At 45.1% G+C, this 19,629-nt stretch overlaps 2 protein-coding genes across 11 annotated transcripts in view; one reads left to right on the forward strand and one right to left on the reverse strand.

Moving 5' to 3' along the window:
- RUFY1 (RUN and FYVE domain containing 1) overlaps positions 1 to 2,030 on the forward strand; it is a 60,597-nt gene extending 58,567 nt beyond the window's left edge. For 4 of the 5 annotated variants that reach the window (XM_041760971.1, XM_041760973.1, XM_041760974.1 and 1 more), the window contains exon 17: positions 445 to 1,402. In XM_041760971.1, the coding sequence (XP_041616905.1) occupies positions 445 to 678 (234 nt within the window). In that variant the 3' untranslated portion in view covers positions 679 to 1,402. The other variant, XM_041760972.1, reaches the window with a different exon arrangement.
- Positions 2,031 to 4,637: 2,607 nt separating this feature from the next.
- Positions 4,638 to 13,955, reverse strand: HNRNPH1 (heterogeneous nuclear ribonucleoprotein H1). Of its 6 annotated transcripts, XM_041760978.1 has the most exons (14): positions 13,819 to 13,955; positions 13,206 to 13,334; positions 11,699 to 11,854; positions 11,344 to 11,487; positions 9,691 to 9,829; positions 8,571 to 8,749; positions 8,416 to 8,487; positions 8,226 to 8,359; positions 7,938 to 8,073; positions 7,436 to 7,495; positions 7,255 to 7,344; positions 6,498 to 6,590; positions 5,981 to 6,030; positions 4,638 to 5,389 (listed from the first exon to the last, which is right to left on the reverse strand). In XM_041760978.1, the coding sequence occupies exons 2-13, from the start codon at positions 13,300 to 13,302 to the stop codon at positions 5,981 to 5,983; spliced, it is 1,350 nt and encodes a 449-aa protein (XP_041616912.1). In that variant the 5' UTR covers positions 13,303 to 13,334; positions 13,819 to 13,955; the 3' UTR covers positions 4,638 to 5,389. The 6 variants fall into 6 exon arrangements, with proteins under 6 accessions (XP_041616912.1, XP_041616910.1, XP_041616914.1 ...); XM_041760976.1 differs by lacking the exon at positions 5,981 to 6,030; XM_041760980.1 differs by lacking the exon at positions 7,255 to 7,344 and having other exon boundaries at positions 7,406 to 7,495.
- Positions 13,956 to 19,629: the final 5,674 nt, after the last annotated feature.

Consider the following 19,629-nt stretch of genomic DNA (forward strand, 5'->3'; position numbering starts at 1 on the left):
TTTAGTTCCTGGGGCTGAATTAATGGCACATTCTCATTTCCCTTTAGATCTCCAGAAAGGCGCTTTAAAGCCTCAGATTCCGCCTCCCTGCTCTGCTCTGAGGGTTGAGGTTTAGCGTGTGGGCAGTGGCAGGTCCATGTGGTCTGTGATGGGCCGGCCCCTCCTTCCACCCCATTCAGCCAGCAGCCGCCGTGGAGCAGGCCTCCTCAGACCCCAACTCTGCTACCTCAGCCCAAGAAGGGGTGGGAGAGGCTCAGGGTGACAGGAAGCCAGGGACTCTGGCTTGAGGCCCAGAGGTGACCTGCAGGGACCTAGAAGCCCAAGCGCCCACGGCCTGGGAGGCTGCGTCGTGCATGAAGAGGCCACCCTCCCTCCAAAGCACTGTTAGAAGAGTGGCCCGGCCACTGCCGTAAAGTGAGCTTCTCTGTGGTCTCTCCCCCTCAGGGCCACACGTGGCTGAAGGATGACGAGGCAACGCACTGTAAGCAGTGTGAGAAGGAGTTCTCCATCTCCCGGAGAAAGGTACATGGGGCAGGTCTCCCACCAGCTCCTGGAGGGCCCCTTCTGCCCGTTCTGTGGGTGCCTGTGGGTCAGGGCTACTGCACCGTGACCGTGCCCGCTGGGGTCCTGGCCCACGCACACAGCCTTCCTGCTTGTCCCCACCCAATCTTTCAGTAACTGAGAACACTAGGTGAGTGTGTCACTGAAAATTCACTGTGAGCAACAGGACCAGTATCTGGCCAAATTAGGCAAAAACCACCTGAAGAGAACCTGTGGGTTTGTTAGCAGGCCTCAGGACGGGCATCTGAGCAGCATGAAGAGCTTGCTGGCGATGTGGGCAGGTGCGGGCCTCCAGGTCCTCGAGGACAGAAGTCCTCACACAGCCTTTGAACTAGTTGGGCAGGACGGGGGCAGGCCACAGACCCCTCCCCTGCCAGCAAACAGTACCGCATGGGGGTGCATTTTCATCCCTCCCCAAATCCTCACCCGTGCCTCACCGCAGGTCCTGAGGCTACCCCACACGTGGCCCCACCCTGAGGTCAAGGTCCAGTGTCTAGCCTGAGGGAGGCAGGCTCTGTGGATGCTTGTCTTGACCTGTGCCCAGGGCTTAGGCAGCTGCCCACCACCAGGCAAGGTTGACTAAAGAAACCTGGAGTCTCTTCCAGCTGACTGCAGGGAGTACAGGGGACAGGGCCCACCAGCCACCCCAGTAAGACGTGCTAGAGCAGGAGAGCCTCAGTCATGCAGACACACAAAGGCACGCCCTCTACCAGCACCTCACGGACCTTAGAGGAACACAAACCTAGAAACCAGGGTTGACCAGGACCCCTTCCACTTCGACACCTGCTTCTGGGGGAGGGCCAGACTTCCAAAGGCCTACTGTGACTGCCTCTTCTCTGCTCTCTAGCACCACTGCCGCCACTGTGGCCACATCTTCTGCAACATGTGCTCCAGCAACGAGCTGGCCCTGCCCTCCTACCCCAAGCCCGTGCGCGTGTGCGACAGCTGCCACACCCTGCTCCTGCAGCGCTGCTCCTCCACTGGCTCCTAGGCATAGGGCCTCCGCAGGGCCTGTCTCAGGGCGTCTAGGTGCCAGAGCAACCCTGGAACAGTGCCAAACCTCGGTCTCAGGGGTTGGGGGGGGGGGGGGGGAGTGTTTCCTGAGGGAATCAGAGGCAGGACTCCGATCCCCATTGGGTCTGCGGGCGCTCCAGAACCATGTTCCAGCCTGGGAGGTACACACTTTTCCATGCTGTCTGGAATTAACCCATGGGGACAGACACTCTACCTTCTCGCTTGGCTACATCGCCAGCTTTGGCTCAGATGATAATTTCATGATTTTGCTACTGTCATTTTTCACTTTTCAAAAAATTAACCAGTTTTTCAGCAGCTATAGATTAGTGTAGTGAGCAATCCAGTTCCTCTCCTCCTACCCCCAACCCTGCACTGTGCCTTCCCTGCTTCAGAGAGATTTGCCATGTCACACCCTTATATGTCTCTGGGCCTACAATAAAATCCTTTATTTTTCATTCTGGTGCAGAAAATTGTAGGCTCTTGTGTCAGGCTTCAAAGGGGTTGGCCTCAGTGCCACCCCTGTTGTCAGGCCTAGGACTAAAGACCCTAGGGAGGTGAGGGCTGGTGCATCTGCTGCGTTCAGGCACAGGCTGTGCCCTGCCCGGTTTCCACCAATGGGCACAGGGGAGATAACCTTATTCCTGTTACCAGAGCTCAGATGCTGTTCCTTTACACAACAACAGGGAGCTGACACAAACGATGGGGATTGATCTAGTGGATTCCAGATAGACACCTGTGGAAAGCACCTGCCAGGGCAGTCATTTTTTAACTTCCAAAGCCAGGTACTGTTTATAAGCTGTGAAAACGGACTCCACGCATGCTCACCCCCATCCCCAACGGGACCAAGACCTCAAATGTTCAAAAGGAACCAAAACTAAGTGCTGTAACACTGTCAAGACTTAGTCCATCCACCTGCCCTCAGGGGACTGCCCAGTCCACCTCCCTTTTGTCCTCTAGGCTGGCCTGGTTCGTCTTGGGCTCTCACCCTGCAGGAGGGTCCCCACAGCCTAGCTGATTCCAAATCTGCCACCGCTCCCCTGAAACCCATCTGTTAGAATAGGAACCTGGGCAGCTCAGCAGAGTTAGGTCCCTGGGTTCTGCGGGGCCCAGGTACAAAGTCCTGTTCCTTGCGAGCTGTAGGTTTTCCCATCCAATCAAGAAGTACATGGCAGCCAGAGCAGCTGCTAGGGGCCCTCTTCCCTTTCATCACTTCCTCTGAGCAGCTTTTTCCAGAACCTTTATACATACCGCTGCACTGCCCCCAGCTGGTCTAGCACGAAAGAGCTATCAGTACCTGGTTTTCAGGGTACCCAATTTGGACTCCAACTTGCTGGGGAGCCTTGGGCAGGTCACTTCACCTCTGTGCCTTAGCGCTCATCTGCACACACAGAAAGGGAAGCAGAATACCTGAGTTCTAGACCACCAGGCAGGGTGTTCAGTGCTCTTGCCTGTGTCCTACCCAGGTTTCTTTTCCTGCTCCCTCCCCCATCTACAAGTACTAGACAGGCACTATTCAAAGATCACAGAGCCAGTTACAAATATTCAGCAGCGTGCAACAGAACTTTCCTACTCATGCATCAGATATGCACTTGAACTCTGGGACCTGCATGCAAACTGTGGTCTGGCAACCTTCCTGACCCTGGGCAACAAGGGACCACAGATGGCCAAGGCCAGTGTTCCTCCAGCTGAATCACTCACTCATTACCCAGGGGTCAACTCCCCACAGCATCTGGAGGGGTTCTGGTCCTGGCCAACAAGTACTGCAGGCCGATGGAACACAAGGTTCCAAAAAAGCAGAATGGTCCCAAGACTCACTTTTCAAAAGCTAAATGGTTCTTTCTGCATGAACTTTACCCTTCCTCCCACTTCTAGTTCCTTCTCTTCCTCCAACAGGCCTTTGCAACACAGATAACCCTCCCATAAACCAAGTTAGCTGATGGGCCTGGGGAAGGAGCCCTCCATGAGCCGGCTCCCCACACAACTCCATGCAAGATCCCAGGGGCAGTACTAGGCCTGGAACACAGCTGAATAGCAACCCCAGAACTACACCTCCCCTTTAAAGTTGCTCTAACCCAAAAGACAGCCTACAGGACACGTTCCAAGTACAAGACTTTTGTACCCCAGCCTGACTGCAGACCTTTCTTCACCACGAGCCGAACGGGGTGGGGGGGGTGGGGGGCACCCAGTCCTCTGAGGGCCTGCAACAGGCTGGCAGGATCCATGGAACCCTTCACACAGTTCTGTGCAACATTCTGAAATGCTGCCATCTGTAGACACTTTAAAACAGCTAGGATCCTAATCATCCCAGATCAAAGAACATCTTTACTGTTCACAGCCAGTGAAGTGAAAATGGCTTAAAATCAATATGGCTCAAGCTTTGAGTCTTTACTAGGATCTACTGAATTCTTTGGGGCCATACCTTTAAAAAGTGTTTAATGCCATCTATTCAAGAGTTACCGGTAGTTCTGCCAAAACAAACGGATTTCAATTACTGCATTAAAACGACTAGTCCTTTCTAGGACTTGGTATTCTACCTCAGAAACGTCACATAAGGAATCAATTCTCCTCAGTTTGTGGTCTTTGGGAATCAAATATTAATATCGAAGAACTTCATCTGAAAATCACTTAATAAGCTAGTTCTTCTGAAGGACCCCGACCCCATGCAAGCAAAAGGCCACCAGGGTAGGAAGGGCAGCTCCTCCTCAGGACCCCCTTGCCTATGGCCCTGCCTCCTTAGCCACACTGCTAAAGGACTCCAAGAACATGCACAACATGCAGTGAGCATACTTCCCACTGCTCCCTTTGTTTTGTGCAAGCACGCAGCCATTTATAGACAGTTTGGGTTAGATCCTGTGCAGCCAGGCCAATCACACAGCCCTTCCACAAGGGCCCGAAAGGGACATTTACCTTCAGTTGAGGAGTCGGCCGACCTCTACACAATGGCCTCGATTGCCGAGCCTCCTGCCACAGCCAGAGACACGGGCCACTGTCACCTACGCCCCAGGCAGGAAGAGAGCACCAAGAAACAGTCCACATGACACTGAAGCACAGACAAGACAAAGTGCAGTTTTTAAAAGAAGATTTATTTGACAAGTTTCACTTAGCGCAATACACCTAAAAAGGAAATCACGATACAAGGAAAAGTTTAAATCAAGGCCTCAGAATTTCATACAAACACCAAGACCAAAATCCTAACGTATGGTGTTGCGTCTCAAAGTTGCCCATTAACTTAAAAAAAAAAAAAGCTTAAACTTACGTGCCTTAGAGGTTATTAAATGAAACTAGAATTAACAAACATGCCAAATGTGTTCACTTTTAATCGTAGACACAGCTCCTATATTGCGTTTTACAAAAAAGCATGTCTTTCAACATGCATCCCAACAGTGTTCAATGTAACGTGGTAGAAGAGCAACATTTAACATAATTCAACTGCTTTAACCTAAATACACTTGCTGCTTATTAAGTACATCCTACAATAGAACTAGAGAAAAGCTGAAAATTGTTTAACAGTTCTAGTTTACTCAGGTGTTACATCCTAGATGAATGTTTGTGTTCAAAAATACTGAACCTTAAGTCTTTAAAACAATCCTGATTCCCACTTAGAGTAATAAGCATCAATCACAAGCTTGTATTGCAAAACTGTTAAACTTTTTTTCTTTAAAAAACGTTGACCAAGAGTCAGTGATCAGGATCAGTTACATTCCCCATCCACCACTCATACTGGACATGCTAGACATCCCTCCCATTCCGTTCACTCCCATAGATGCACGGCTTCCACTACTGTAGTAGGTGCTGCTCACTGCTCCTTGGCTGCCTGCAGAGAGATCCAGGTGACAAGTCAGCAGAATCATCAGATTAACAGGCCAATAAAATATAGCATTCCAAGAAAAAGTTTAAAAAGTATACGAGTACAAATGGCTGCTGTCCAAGTGGCGAGAAGCATGTTTGGGAAAGGGGACTCCCGACTCCAAACAAGTCTCAATTAACCCCTTCTCTCTGCAGTACCAACTTGCCAGACTCTTGTGCTACCATTTAATTGGATGCTTCAGGATCAACATAGAAAATTAAGTTTAAAGGAAAACTAGTGTTTTTCAAAAATTGCAAAATTACTTCATGTTGTTTTTAAAGCTAAGCAAGGCATTTAAAAAAAAAAAATTTTACCATAAACATTCACAATGTGTCCATCGAATGGCATATATGAATAGGGAGGACAGGGGCAGTCTCTTGCTTTTCCTATTCATGGTGGGCAGGAAGTGAGATGACAAAAGTTGGGACTAAAGGCAACTCACTGTGCCCAAAATGGCAGCCTCCATGGAGTTAAGTCAGAGCCATTGACTGCTATAGAAATATTACAACATATCAGTATTTGCTATTGGGAATTTATATTTTTTGAGAAAATATTTACCTATGCAATGTTTGATTGAAAATCACTGGAGTTTTCCTGTAAAACTTGGTCTGCAAAAGGATTTTGTAGGGTAAGACTATAATACCAAAATCACCATTCTTTAGACCAATTGAAAAAAAATAAAAATAAAGCAATCCTAGGATAAACCTGACTAGTAAATACGGTCCTAAACCCAACCACCATTCTACTATTTAAAATTCTCCCTCCAACTAAAATGGATTTAATGCTAACCATAGACAGAAAAAAAAAAAAAAAATCAACAGTTTAATTTTTTAATAAACGGAGGCAGATGTTTTCTGGCTCAACATTATTCAAAGTTGCAATGACTATTTTCAATTTCTGTAACACTTCCCCCCTCCCCATGATTGGTTCTGAAAATTAAGCTAATAAGAACAAGTTACTTTTGGATCAAAAGCAAATATTTATTAACCCAGTTTTACCAAAAGGAGCCTGCATATTCCCCCAACTAAGAAACCTGCCTAAAACTTATTTCAAGTATATAAAAAAACATGCTTACCATATCCACTCATGCTGCTCTGGCCGCCATAGCCGCCTCCATAACCACCACTCAGCTGCTGACTGGCTGGGCCACCATAACTGGACTGGTTTGCTGTTAAGTTAAGAGAACATTAGAACCCTGTTCCATATGTAATGTGGTACCTGGTGGTACCGGGCTTGTAATTCTAAGTCTATGATTTTCCAGTCTTGATCTGATATCACTATAACCCTCTGCCTCCTTCTGCCTATTGCCTATGACCAAACTACCTTTCTATCCATCATATAAACTAGACAAACATTTATAAACCAAAAGGCTAACAGTGTATGCACATCAGCAGGACTAAATCCACGTGATTCCAGTAGGTAGAGGCATTGAGAAGATTTTAGAATACTGCTTAACTGGATTTAGTGGGGTTTTCCCCCCATAATTTGTAAGTAAGGTTATGTCATACAGTTGATCACCGAACACCTAATTATACCCAACTAACCATGCCCAAAACTTTGACCTTGTGCTTTTAACTAATCATTAATTTTAGACTTCTACTTCATACTTAAGATAATTCAACTAGTTTCCGCAGTCCCCTCCCCCAAAACTACTTAAAACTAGTTATCTAAACATTTTAACTCACAAGGATTTAAATTAGCCAGACACAAAATCCAAATTGAAAACCATTTCGCTTAACTGCATTATGCTAAACTCATTAAAATATAAATTAACTTATATAATTGACTTATATAGATATGTTTTGGTTTTTAAAAAAACTAACGATATTTACACAAGCCCATGCCTCCCATCATTTGGCTACCATAAGCACCACCGCTTGCTCCTGCTGTAGAATTCAAGAAGAGTTCTACATATCTGTGTTCTGAAATGAGAGAAAAGGCATACAAGGTTAGCTTAAAAAAAGACACTAAAGTGATATTTACACAAACCCATGCCTCCTAGCATTTGGCTACCGTAAGCACCACCGCTTGCTCCTGCTGTAGAATTCAAGAAGAGTTCTACATATCTGTGTTCTGAAATGAGAAAAAAAAAATTTTGAAAGTGTTTGTTGGTGAAAGAAAAAAGATAAGCACTTTAAGTTCTTAAACAAGTAGATCTGTGAACTTCAAATACTTTTGGTAAAAATAATTCTAGCTGCTTCTCAGAGGATTAATAACTACACTGGTTTCAAAAAGCAGCCTTTTGATCTAAACATTCACCTAAATTGTTTTACGTTTGTCAGTTAAGAATATACTTCAAGTTCGTGTTACCATCAAAAACTCCTTTTCAATCATACTAATTTTTAAAACCCACATGCTTAAAAAAAAAAAACCCACATGCTTTTTAAACACACACCAAAGAACTAACGCATTATTGAAAAATAAATTTCTCACACATCCTTATTACTTCTCTATCCACAAACACTGGTCTGGTCACCGTTAAAAGAGACCCCAAGATACTTAAAACCACACTTACGCATATTTGCTTTGTCTTTTGACATAGCTGCCACAGCATCTTCATGAGTTGCAAACTCGACATCTGCTTCACCAGTTACTCTGCCATCAGGACCAATTTCAATATGTACTCTCACAGGGTTAAGCGGTGAAAAAAACTAAATACAAGGTATTTCAGAGAACAAAGTCAAATATCTACTGTTACAAGGAAAAAATAACAATTTACAGCTTAATGTTTCACTTAAGAGTTAAGACTGAAGTTTTACTGCTATCCTGGAACAGAAAACTTATAAATTTATCTTACACTTACATTATAAATGTCATTCTCAGTAGCTCTGTAAGGTAATCCCCGCATGTGTACACAATGTCCTGTTGTGCTCTGGAAAGTAGAGCCACCATCCCCATATCTGTGATCAGACATTCCTGAAAAACAGTAATTGAGGTCTAGATTGACAAAAGTGTAAGTACTCTTCAGCTGAGAAGTTCAATTCTTACCTTACCTCTTCCAAATCTATCGGACCCAAATCCATAGCCATCATTATAGCCATTATAATCATCATAGCCTCCATAACCTGAAAAACAGTAAGTACAATCAATCAAATGAAAACAGTTACATGAGGAGCAGACCCTATGATGCCTGCATATTCTCACTTACCTCCACCATAAGCACCACGCCTCATCCGTTCAAAGCCGGCTCCCCTGCCAATGCTGTTATACCCTCTGCCAGCTCCAGGTCTGTCATAGGGACCTGGCCGCTGCATGGCCATAAGTTTTCGTGGTGGATCATAGTGAGTTCTAACTTCAGCTCGACTGCTCTTAAAGATTTCGATATACCTAAAGCATTGTTCACGAGGGAAGGGGATGGGGAGGGGAGAGAAAACATTAGTCCACTTCATACAGGTATTTAGTTACACAAGAAAACAATGTAGTCATAGCCATGAAACTGACTAATATTTAAAGCCAGATTTCTTATATTTGCATAGGCAATGACCAGAAATTCACTCAAATGTAAGATTTTTATAAACGTAAACTTTATATATAGAGTAAAACACTCCTCTGAGGCAGAGCCCAACCTTAGAGGTAAAGAGGAGTACTATAAATGTCTTAGGAGGGAAAGAGTTCCACTCAACTTTCAACATTTCAGGTCTTAAATCCATTGGCAGCATGTATAGCAAGTGGGCTAAAAAGCCAGCCTCCACCAACAGTCTAGCCCACACTACACATTTCATTTCGCCAGTAATACCCCAGGCCTATGCTTTTAGTAGGAATCAGCATAGGTAAGCGCATGCTTCAATGAAAAATAGTCACAAGCAAAGAGAATAAAACCTTTTGTGACAATTTCTTGAAAGCTATGCTTATTAATACATATGCAGAATATTTATACAGCAAGAAAAAGTTTGTTGCATTTCAACTTTAAAAACAAGATCAGAAAGTATCACATTTTCTTATGGTAATATTAATTTACTAGGTGGGTGTTATTACAGCTAAAGCCAGGTTTGTATTAACATTTTTTTAAAGCCATAGTCTCTCAACTCTATTGATTAGAATTAGGAATCTTACAATATTTGACAGGGAGATCAAATTAACTGAGGGCAATTTTAAAACCTAAACTTTCATCTCAATGTATGATGGGACTTTAAAAGAAAATTTGAAAATTGTGGCAAACATCAATTAGTGGGGACTAGAAAATATATTTTTCTTCTAAGCAGAGAGAATATGGATTTAATTGTTTACCATAAGAAAAGTGACAAATCCAACCAACCATCCATCCCCACCTGTGCCCTATTCTTTCCTTGTGTTTCTTTAGAGCCTTTTCAGCTATTTCCTGTGAAGCAAACTGCACGAAGGCCTCCCCCGTACTCCTCCCCTGGAAGTCCACCGGCAATGTTATCCCATTTGGCACGATTTCCAACCCTTCAACCCAAGGACAAATAACCCCAGTAGGGGGGCAATATTAACATCACAAGCCCAGAAATGATTCTTCTTATAGCTTTAAATAAACCAGAATTTTAACTTTAGGTGAACGGTATGCTTTCAACAGTACTGTTTACATATGCATTGTAATAATATGAAGTTCCATTATTACAAAGTACAACTCAATTCTTAACACACCCCATGGCATAGTATGTTAAAAACAAAAACAAAAACACTTGAACACAGGATGCATTAAGAATAACAATTAACACTCTAATCTATGCAAATTAATGTTGAGATTTACACAAGAATTTAATATAATTTTCAAGCAATATATACAACAGTTACTAAACTTCAAACACACCTTTTACCTCATTTTATATTTCAATGTTTTAAGTTAGTGGAACTTCAACTTTTTTAAAAAAAAATATACATTTAAACATTTTATATACAAATTGAAACATTGCTTAAGTCATATAATTGACAAACATACAATCTAAACTTTTCAACAAACAACTGATCTAACACAGCACAATCATGCACTCTTATGCTCTAACAGTAGTATGATTCACTTCTGGAATTTCCGTCTATGAAAAATCCTTTCCGTGGATACATTCCCAAGCTTACAAAAAGGGCTTAAAGCACTTTCCTAGAAGATATGAAATTATGTTCATATTTAACGTTGACAGATAGCATTCAATTCTCACCAATTTAGACAAAAACAATCAAAACAGACTTGATTTCAAAAATTCTGGCAAAACATTAGGACTTGATACATTTCTAAGATTTTATTACATACTACACTAAACCATGAAAGGATTTCTTGTTAATTCCACTTTATCACATCATGAATATTAAAAGTTACTGAAAATATATTTAACATTCTGCTAAACATGCAATTTTATCAGCTCTTCAGCATAAAAACATTCAAATACTTTAGGCCCAGAACAATTTCAAAACACTTTCTATATTTCAGATACTGAGACTACATTCAAACTACTCCTACATTAGATTGGTTTATATTTAATTCCCTGGCTAAAAAACCAACAGCTCCTTCCATAAGTTTTTTTTCTTCTTACAGAAAATTAATTAGACCATTAGAGACATTTCTGGGCCCAAGACCCAAATGTGTCTTAAGACATAGGCACTTGCCATCAATTACAACAACCTAACTGATACTAATCTAATGTTAAGTGATCTTACCTTTAACTTGAAGTACTTTGCTGAACAGCATTGTGAGAAAAGTAAAGCTGTTGAGGACAATCCTTAAAGATCTACTCTAACTACAACACTAAGTATGGGCAAAGTTAGCATAACGGAAGTTTACTTAATTTCCACCTTTAAGATGGGCTTAAATTATTTGAAGGTCTCCAGGAAGAAGAAAACATTTAATTCATCTGCATATACTCACACTTGTTTAAATATCTAAGCTACTCGACTTTAAGGTCTATAAAATCACAAGTTGCCAGAAACTAGCCAGAACTCACTGCTCAGCATCAAACAGAACTACATACCTGAGAAGAACTGAACAATTTCTTCCTTGCTACATCCAAAGGGGAGTCCTCTAAGCCGTACAAAGCCATCATTGGCCGTGTCAGGACTATTTGGACCAGTATGCTTCAACACCCAATCCATTTCAACGTTGTTTGACTTGAATACTGAAAGAGGTGCTTAGAATTAGTCAATTTTGGAAAGTTAGAGAACAAAGTTCAGACTTCCTGGGTCTTTAGATAATCTAGGAAGAGCTGCCATAAACTCCCTTAGATGACCATTTCCATGCGGTCAAATACCTAAAATTCAGAAGGGGTAAGATAGAGCTCTATGTGTTTAATGTTTTATTTACTGTTACTAGGGCAACATAAATCAAACCTTCAACATATCTGTGTCCCATAGTTTCTCTGTCTTTTTTCAGGGCCAATTTGACTTCATCTTCTGATTCAAGTTCAACAAAAGCCTCGCCACTCGGTCTGCCTTCTCTGGTGTAGATGAAACGAATACCTTGAGCCCCATTTTGAATTTTGCAGTCTGGAAAGAAAACAACCGTTAATACAGAATTTAAAACAAAACAAAACAAAAAAAACCACCTCTGGGTGATACAGATGGAACGCCTGTTCATGCCCCTGCTACAAAGTAAAGTTTCTGCAAAGCACAGAATGACCCATATTACCAATTCCCAGGGCTGCTTGCCAGTACTTAAGCATTTATCTTCTCCCAAACTTTCTTATTCCCTAGACATGTTCCCATTACATCAGGAAAATCCAATAGCCAAAGCAGTTTCTTAAAATTATCTCCAAGTCCTCTCCACTGAACATCTTTAGTAACTTCTCATAAAGAAAGTCTGGAGTCTAATTTTATGCCACTGAGTCTGGTTTCAAGTTGTGGTCTGGGGCACGTGATGGTTTTACCTTACTAGCAGCAACATACAATTTCTCCTGTGAATCCAAACTGCAGGGCCAATACTCACCTAAAAGGGGATCAATGTTAGCAAGCTAAAATGCTCCAGTTGCACAGCTGAAGCCAAACCCAGTCTTGCTCACTGCAAGGTGGCTTCCAGTGTACTTGGTTCTTGTTTTACAGGTCCTTTTCCATTACCAACGCTAAATTCAGCCAATACTACAAGTGTCCTTCCAAAACCTGTGAATTTCTTCCAAATATACCCTCCTCAGTCTAAACTCACATTAACAATAAGGACATTTTTGTAGAAATTATTCAGGAAACCTGCTTACTGGAAAAAAGCCACAGACAAGTGAACTTCCCTGGGGCTTCAATGTCAACTGTAAAGTGAGCCAGATCAAGAACTAGATGAGCAAGATCTTTTCACAATTATCAAATCTTGATTAGGAAAATTGTCTGAAATTAAGAAGGGACATTTTAACTTTCTGAAGTCGAATGCCCCCACTTCAAGGGCATACCGAAATTGGAAATAAACTGTTATACTTTAAGGATTTGCAAAATGTTTATAGTATTGTTTGCCCAACTATTGGACAATTTTCTCAAAATGAAGAGGAAAATTCCATTTATCCTTTCGAAAAAACAGCCATGTTTTGGCCCTAGCCAAAAGACTAGGGCTTAAAAGTAGGTAAAGAAGAAAAAAAAAAAATCCGCCAGAGGCAGCACTCGCCCACCCCACCCCCACCCCCACGGGTTCGGAGAGCGGGCGGGGCTTTCGCAATTTCCATTGCGTAACAGCAGCCCGCCAGGCGCGAGCAGCCCAGCAGGAACGGCTGCCGCCCGCGCCCCGCTAGGGGGCGCCCCAGGCCCGCCTCGCCCCGCCCCGCCCCGCCCCAGCCGCCCGCCTCCCCGCCCGACCGCCAGCCCGACCGCCGGCCCGACCGCCGGCCCCGGCCACCAACTCCCGCCTCCGCTTCAAACTCACCAGAAAAAAAACGCTGCACTTCATCCGCCGAGCAAGACCAGGGCAAGCCCCGGACCTTCACCACGAACCCCTCTCCGCCTTCGGTGCCCAACATCATCGTCTCTTACTGGGTCTCGGGGCCGACACAGGCTGCAAGACGAGCGACGAGCGTCAGAGAACGAGGAAAAGGCAAAATTAAACTGCCCTCTGACCTCGAGCCGCCGGGCGGCCCGCGGCGCCCCAGAGGGGCCGAGCCCGTGCGGACGCCCGAACCCTGCCCATTCCGACACCCAGCACCCCTTCGGCCAGCGGCCCGGCCCCCAAAGCCGCTCTGGACACCCGGTGCCGACGCTCCGAGGCGAGGGGGCCCTGGCCTGGCGCCAGCGTGGATGCAAGGAAATGGCGGCGGCCGCTTCCGCTCCGCCTCCTCCGACATCTCACACAATAGAGTCGACGCGGCCTGCAGGCCTCCACGGCCCCGCCGCTACTCAGCCCACTATTCCTGGCTCCAAGCGGCAGCCCGCACCTCGCCGGTCACCCCCAGGCTCTACAGAGGTCTGGAGGTAAGCAATCCTCCCAAAAACGGCATCCTCGAGGATCACTGGGCGGCAAACACCACGCGGCAAACACTCACCTGAACACACGACTTCGGCGTGGCTGAGAAGAAATGGCCAGCGGGCGCCTGCGCAACCTAAATAAGGCCCTTTGAACGAGCTCTGCGCACGCGCAGCTAGGTGCCCGCACCGCCCCCTTGCGTCACAGAGAGCTCCGACGCATGCGTAATTTCTTGAGCCGCCCCCCCGCCGCCAGCGAGCTGTTATGCGCTTGCGTCGTAGACTTCTTTCCCCCCACCTCCATAAATCCGCTCTGCTTTTTTGCGCCTGCGTCATCCCGCGATTATTGAACTCGGAGCCTCCGCGGTTTATGATTTTAGTTTCAGGCGCATGCGTCTTCCTTCAAACCGTTCTGTCGCCTTACCCGCCGGAGTGGGGGAGGGGGACGGTGGGGATCAATTCCCAGTGGGTACGGTCTGTAAGGCAGTCCCGAGCTCTGGGTGGTGGTGAGGTGGCCGTGTCCCTACCGCTCTCCTAGCCTGTTATCCGTGCTCGGAGCCGACCCAGGGGCAGCCGCTCCCCGGTCGGGCCGCCTGTACCCCCTCTCTCCCTAGAGCCAGCCCGCGACCAGCTGGGCCCTCCGCGGGGCTGCGACGTCAGCAGCGCGTCGGCGGTGTGTGCGCCTCCGCTCCTCTTACCTGCCACCGTCGGGCCTGGGGCCCGGACCCGCGCGGCGTCCCAGTGCCCCTGCCTGAGGCCCGCACCCCGCGACCCTCGCCGCGGCACCCGGGGGACACCCCGGGTTAGGCCGGCCGTGCACGGCCTAGTGTCTGGTGAGCGCCGGGCTCCGCTCTCCCCCAAGTGGGCTCTTCAAAGGCTGAGCGGGACCCCCGGGCCTCCCCGTGTGCGCACACGGTAGGGGACTCGTGAGACTCGTGGTTCCCGCCGGCACTGCGGGAAACTGACCTGCTGTCCTCACCGGCTCAGGCCCGGTGGACACAGGCCACGAACACGTGAACAGTCAGGTACGTGGAGCCCTTAGGGTAGGCCTCCCTGGCGTTGGAAGATGCAGGCGAAGCGTGCTCCTGCCCAAGCGCAATGGCATTGGAGGCCAAATCCAGATTTGGCAGGTCCGAGAAAACGAGAGAAAGACATCCATGGAATAAAGAGGATCGATGATCCAAGAGAGGAACCCCAGAGGTGGGGAAGGGCCGGACCTTGGAACCATCTTGACCGACCATTTAGGCCTTGGCAACAGTGTTAACCCCGAGAGCGAGGGGAAAGCATTGCCAGCTGTTTAACAGTGAGCAACAGGAGCTGTTGGTCAAGGAAAACAGGGAGGGAGGAATAGGGACCCAGAAGGATCAGGCAGTGTGAGTAATGCTGCCTGCCCTCAGGTGAAAGCGGAGCTAGAGGAAATGGCAATTTGGCTGGAGTCACCAAGATGTGGGACTCCCAAATCTTCCAGACAGTTTAGGTCTATCTCTGGGGGATTCAAAATAAAGAACACTTTTTGCTCTTAGATGCTCTCTCCAGAATATCACAAAGACACCTCCCAGACGTTTCTTCTCCTTAAAATATTTTGTTGTTAAGGTTTGATTTTATTTGACACAGAGTGCACAAGCAGGGGGAGCAGTGGCAGACAGAGGGAAAGAGAGACTCCCCACTGAACAGGGAACCCCACACGGGGCTCAATCCCAAGACCCTGGGATCATGACCTGAGCTGAAGGCAGATGCTTCTCCAACTGAGCCATTCAGGCCCCCTAATTTTTTGTTTTAATTGGGATATAACTTTAACATCTGGCAATGTCTTAATAGGTTACAGCATTTGAGAGTTCTGGTCTTATTAAATGAGCAAAGAACACTGGTTTATGGTCAGATGAGGGGGAAAAACCCTGATCCCTTTAGGTAGGGTGTTTTAAGAAGTCACGTTTTTGGGACACCTGGGTGGCTCAGTAGTTAAGGGTCTGCCTTTAACTCAGGTGTCTGCCTTCGGCTAAGGTATTGATCCTGGGGTCCTGGGATCAAGTCCTGAAACAGCCGACTGAATGAAGCCTGCTTCTCCCTCTGTTTGTCTTTGCCTCTCTCATGAATGAGTAAATAAAATCTTTAAAAATAAAATAGGGACGCCTGGGTGGCTCAGCAGTTGAGTGTCTGCCTTTGGCTCAGGGCGTGAACTCAGAGTCCTGGGATCGAGTCCCATATTGGGCTTCCGGCATGGAGCCTGCTTCTCCCTCTGCCTGTGTCTCTGCCTCTCTGTCTCTCATGAATAAATAAATAAAATATTTTTAAAGGATTCTTTTTTTTTTAAACACCTTTATTTTTTTTTTATTTATTTATGATAGGCACACAGTGAGAGAGAGGCAGAGACACAGGCAGAGGGAGAAGCAGGCTCCATGCACCGGGAGCCCGACGTGGGATTCGATCCCAGGTCTCCAGGAGCGCGCCCTGGGCCAAAGGCAGGCGCTAAACCGCTGCGCCACCCAGGGATCCCCAATAAAATATTTTTAAAAAGGAAAAATAAAATAAATTTTTATAAAATCATGTTTTTACCTTTTAACAATATGGCCACACTTCCAAGATGTTTATTTTTCCTAATTTTTTTCTATAGTTTTCTTGGGATTTTCTAACGTAATAAGAATGGGGGCGGGCAGCCCGGATGGCTCAGTGGTTTAGTGGGCTTCAGCCCAGGGTGTGATCCTGGGGACCCGGGATTGAGTCCCACGTCAGCTCCCTGCATGGAGCCTGCTTCTCCCTCTGCCTGTGTCTCTGTGTCTCTCATGAATAAATAAATAAAATCTTTTAAAAAATAAATAAGAATGGGGGCACCTGGCTGGCTAAGTTGGTGGAGCATGCAATTCTTGATCTTGGGGTTGTGAGTTTGAACCCCACATTGGGCATAGAGATTACTTAAAAATAAAATCCTTAAAAAAATAAATGTAATTGTATGATCATCATAGACTAGATCACTTACTTAGGATACATTTCTAGAAGTAAAATTATTCAACAAAAGGATCTAAATCTTTTGAAGGCCACTAATAAAGGTTCTAGCACTTCACAAACCTCTTTGTGGGGATCCCTGGGTGGCGCAGCGGTTTGGCGCCTGCCTTTGGCCCAGGGCGCGATCCTGGAGACCCGGGATCGAATCCCACGTCGGGCTCCCGGTGCATGGAGCCTGCTTCTCCTCTGCCTGTGTCTCTGCCTCTCTCTCTCTCTCTCTGTATGACTATCATAAATAAATAATAATAATAAAAAAAAAATTTAAAAAAAAAAAACAAACCTCTTTGTGGTGTGTGAGGATTCCATATATCTTGTTTTGCTGGCACTGAAAATTTCCTGTCCACTAATCATTGCTAATGTAATACTGAGAAAAACCCTATCTCTAATCTGCATCTGTTTGATACTGGTGAGGTAGAATGAATAATGAATTATATACATTTATAGCCAACTCCCTGTTATATAGATTGTCACTTTTTCTTCTTTCTTCAGTGATCTTTTGGTCCTTATTAAGGCCATTAATCCCTACCTAAAATATTTTTCTGTTTGCTTATCTTTTACTTGTTCTAATATTTATTTATTTTTTAATTTTTATTTATTATTTATGATAGTCACACAGAGAGAGAGAGGCAGAGACACAGGCAGAGGGAGAAGCAGGCTCCTTGCACCGGGAGCCCGACGTGGGATTCGATCCCGGGTCTCCAGGATCGCGCCCTGGGCCAAAGGCAGGCGCCAAACCGCTGCGCCACCCAGAGATCCCTAATATTTATTTTTTAAAGACTTATTTGTTTTAAAGATAGAGCACTAGTGAGAAGAGCAGAGAAAGAGGGAGAGGGAATTTCAATCAGACTGTGCTGAGTGGAGCCAACATAGTGCTCAGTCTCAACCATTCTGAGATCACAACCTGAGCTGAAACCAAGAGTCCCACAATTAATCAACTGTACCACCCAGGCACCCCTGTTTTAATAATTAGAAAACAAAGATTTTTTTAAATTTTTATTTATTTATGATAGTCACAGAGAGAGAGAGAGAGAGGCAGGGACATAGGCAGATGGAGAAGCAGGCTCCATGCACCGGGAGCCCGACGTGGGATTCGATCACGGGTTTCCAGGATCGCGCCCTGGGCCAAAGGCAGGCACTAACCGCTGCACCACCCAAGGATCCCAACAAAGATGTTTTTAATTTTGATGAAGTCAAAGCCATGGATACTTTCTCTTATCTTATTAATTTTACTGTCTTTTATCTTTTTTTTATATAATGGTTATGTAATCTTTTTTTTTTTTTTAAGATTTTATTTATTGGGACGCCTGGATGGGTCAGGGGTTGAGTGTCTGCCTTCGGCTCAGGGTGAGATCCGGGTCTGGGGATTGAGTCCCATTTCAGGCTCCCAACATATACAGAGCTGGCTTCTCCCTCTGCCTGTGTCTCTGCTTCTCTCTCTGTGTCTCTCATAAATAAATAAATAAATAAATAAATAAATAAATAAATAAATAAATAAATAATAAAATCTTTAAAAAAATATGTTTTATTTAGTATTCATTTTTTGAGGGAGGGGTAGAGGAAGAGGGAGAGCGAGAATCCTGAGCCAACTCTTCACTGAGCCAGGAGCCCGATGTGGGTCTCAATCTCACAATCCTAAGATCATGACCTGAGCAAAAATCAAGAGTCAGACACCTCACCGAGCCACCCAGGTGCCCTGCCCTGGCAGTTATGTGATCTTTGACCTTAACAAGAAACAAAAACACAAACTGCATAAAAGTTCATGATGAAAGCACTCACTTCCTCTCCTTTCCCCACGCCCCCCCAAGATGTACTTTCTATTATCTTTAAGTTTAGAAAGCAGTTTCCCATATAGAGGTAAAGGATGTGTTTATTCATCATCTATCTCTTTCATCAATTCTAAAATAACATTTCTTCACAGTTTAACCTCTCTAAAATAGGAATTCTTTAAAAAAAAAAAAAGAGTGGCATGTTAGAGTTTAATTGGCAGCATTTATTTTCTTACTGGTACCTAAAATAATGGTTTGTCTTAAATCGATGACATCCTAGTTTGGGTTTTTTCTTTTTTTTTAAGATTTTACTTATTTGGGGATCCCTGGGTGGCGCAGCGGTTTGGCGCCTGCCTTTGGCCCAGGGCGCGATCCTGGAGACCCGGGATCGAATCCCACGTCAGGCTCCCGGTGCATGGAGCCTGCTTCTCCCTCTGCCTGTATCTCTGCCTCTCTCTCTCTGTGTGTGACTATCATAAAAAAAAAATTTTTTTTTAATTTTTTTTAAGATTTTACTTATTTATTGACAGAGAAAGAGAAAGAAAGACAACATAAGTAGATGGAACAGCAGGCAGAGGGAGAGGGAGAAGCAGACTCCCGCCCAACAGGAAGCCTGATGCAGGGCTCCATCCCAGGATCATGACCTGAGCCAAAGGCAAATGCTTAACCAACTGAGCCACCCAGGTGCCCCAACATCTTAGTTTTGATGGAAACTGGTATATTCCACTTTTTAATTTTTTTAATGACATATTGCAAGCTATTAAAATATTTTTATAGATTTTTTTGATATTGTGAAGAAATGTTTGTCATAATTGTATGTGGGGAAAGAGCAGAAAACAAAATTATAGTAATGTTACATTAAAACACTGTGACCAGGGACGCCTGGGTGCCTCAGTGGTTGAGAGTCTGTTCAGCTCAGGGTATGATCCTGGGGCCCTGGAATCAAATCCCACATCAGGCCTCCTGCATGGAGCCTGCTTCTCCCTCTGCCTATGTCTCTGCCTCTCTCTGTATGGCTCTCATAAATAAATAAAATCTTTAAAAAAAAAAAACTGTGACCAAAGAAATACAAATTAAATGAAATAACAGTACAACAGCTTTCACCACTAATTTACAAAGTAATGA

This window comes from Vulpes lagopus, chromosome 7 (genome assembly GCF_018345385.1).
Source record: "Vulpes lagopus strain Blue_001 chromosome 7, ASM1834538v1, whole genome shotgun sequence".
Taxonomy (NCBI): Eukaryota; Metazoa; Chordata; class Mammalia; order Carnivora; family Canidae; genus Vulpes; species Vulpes lagopus.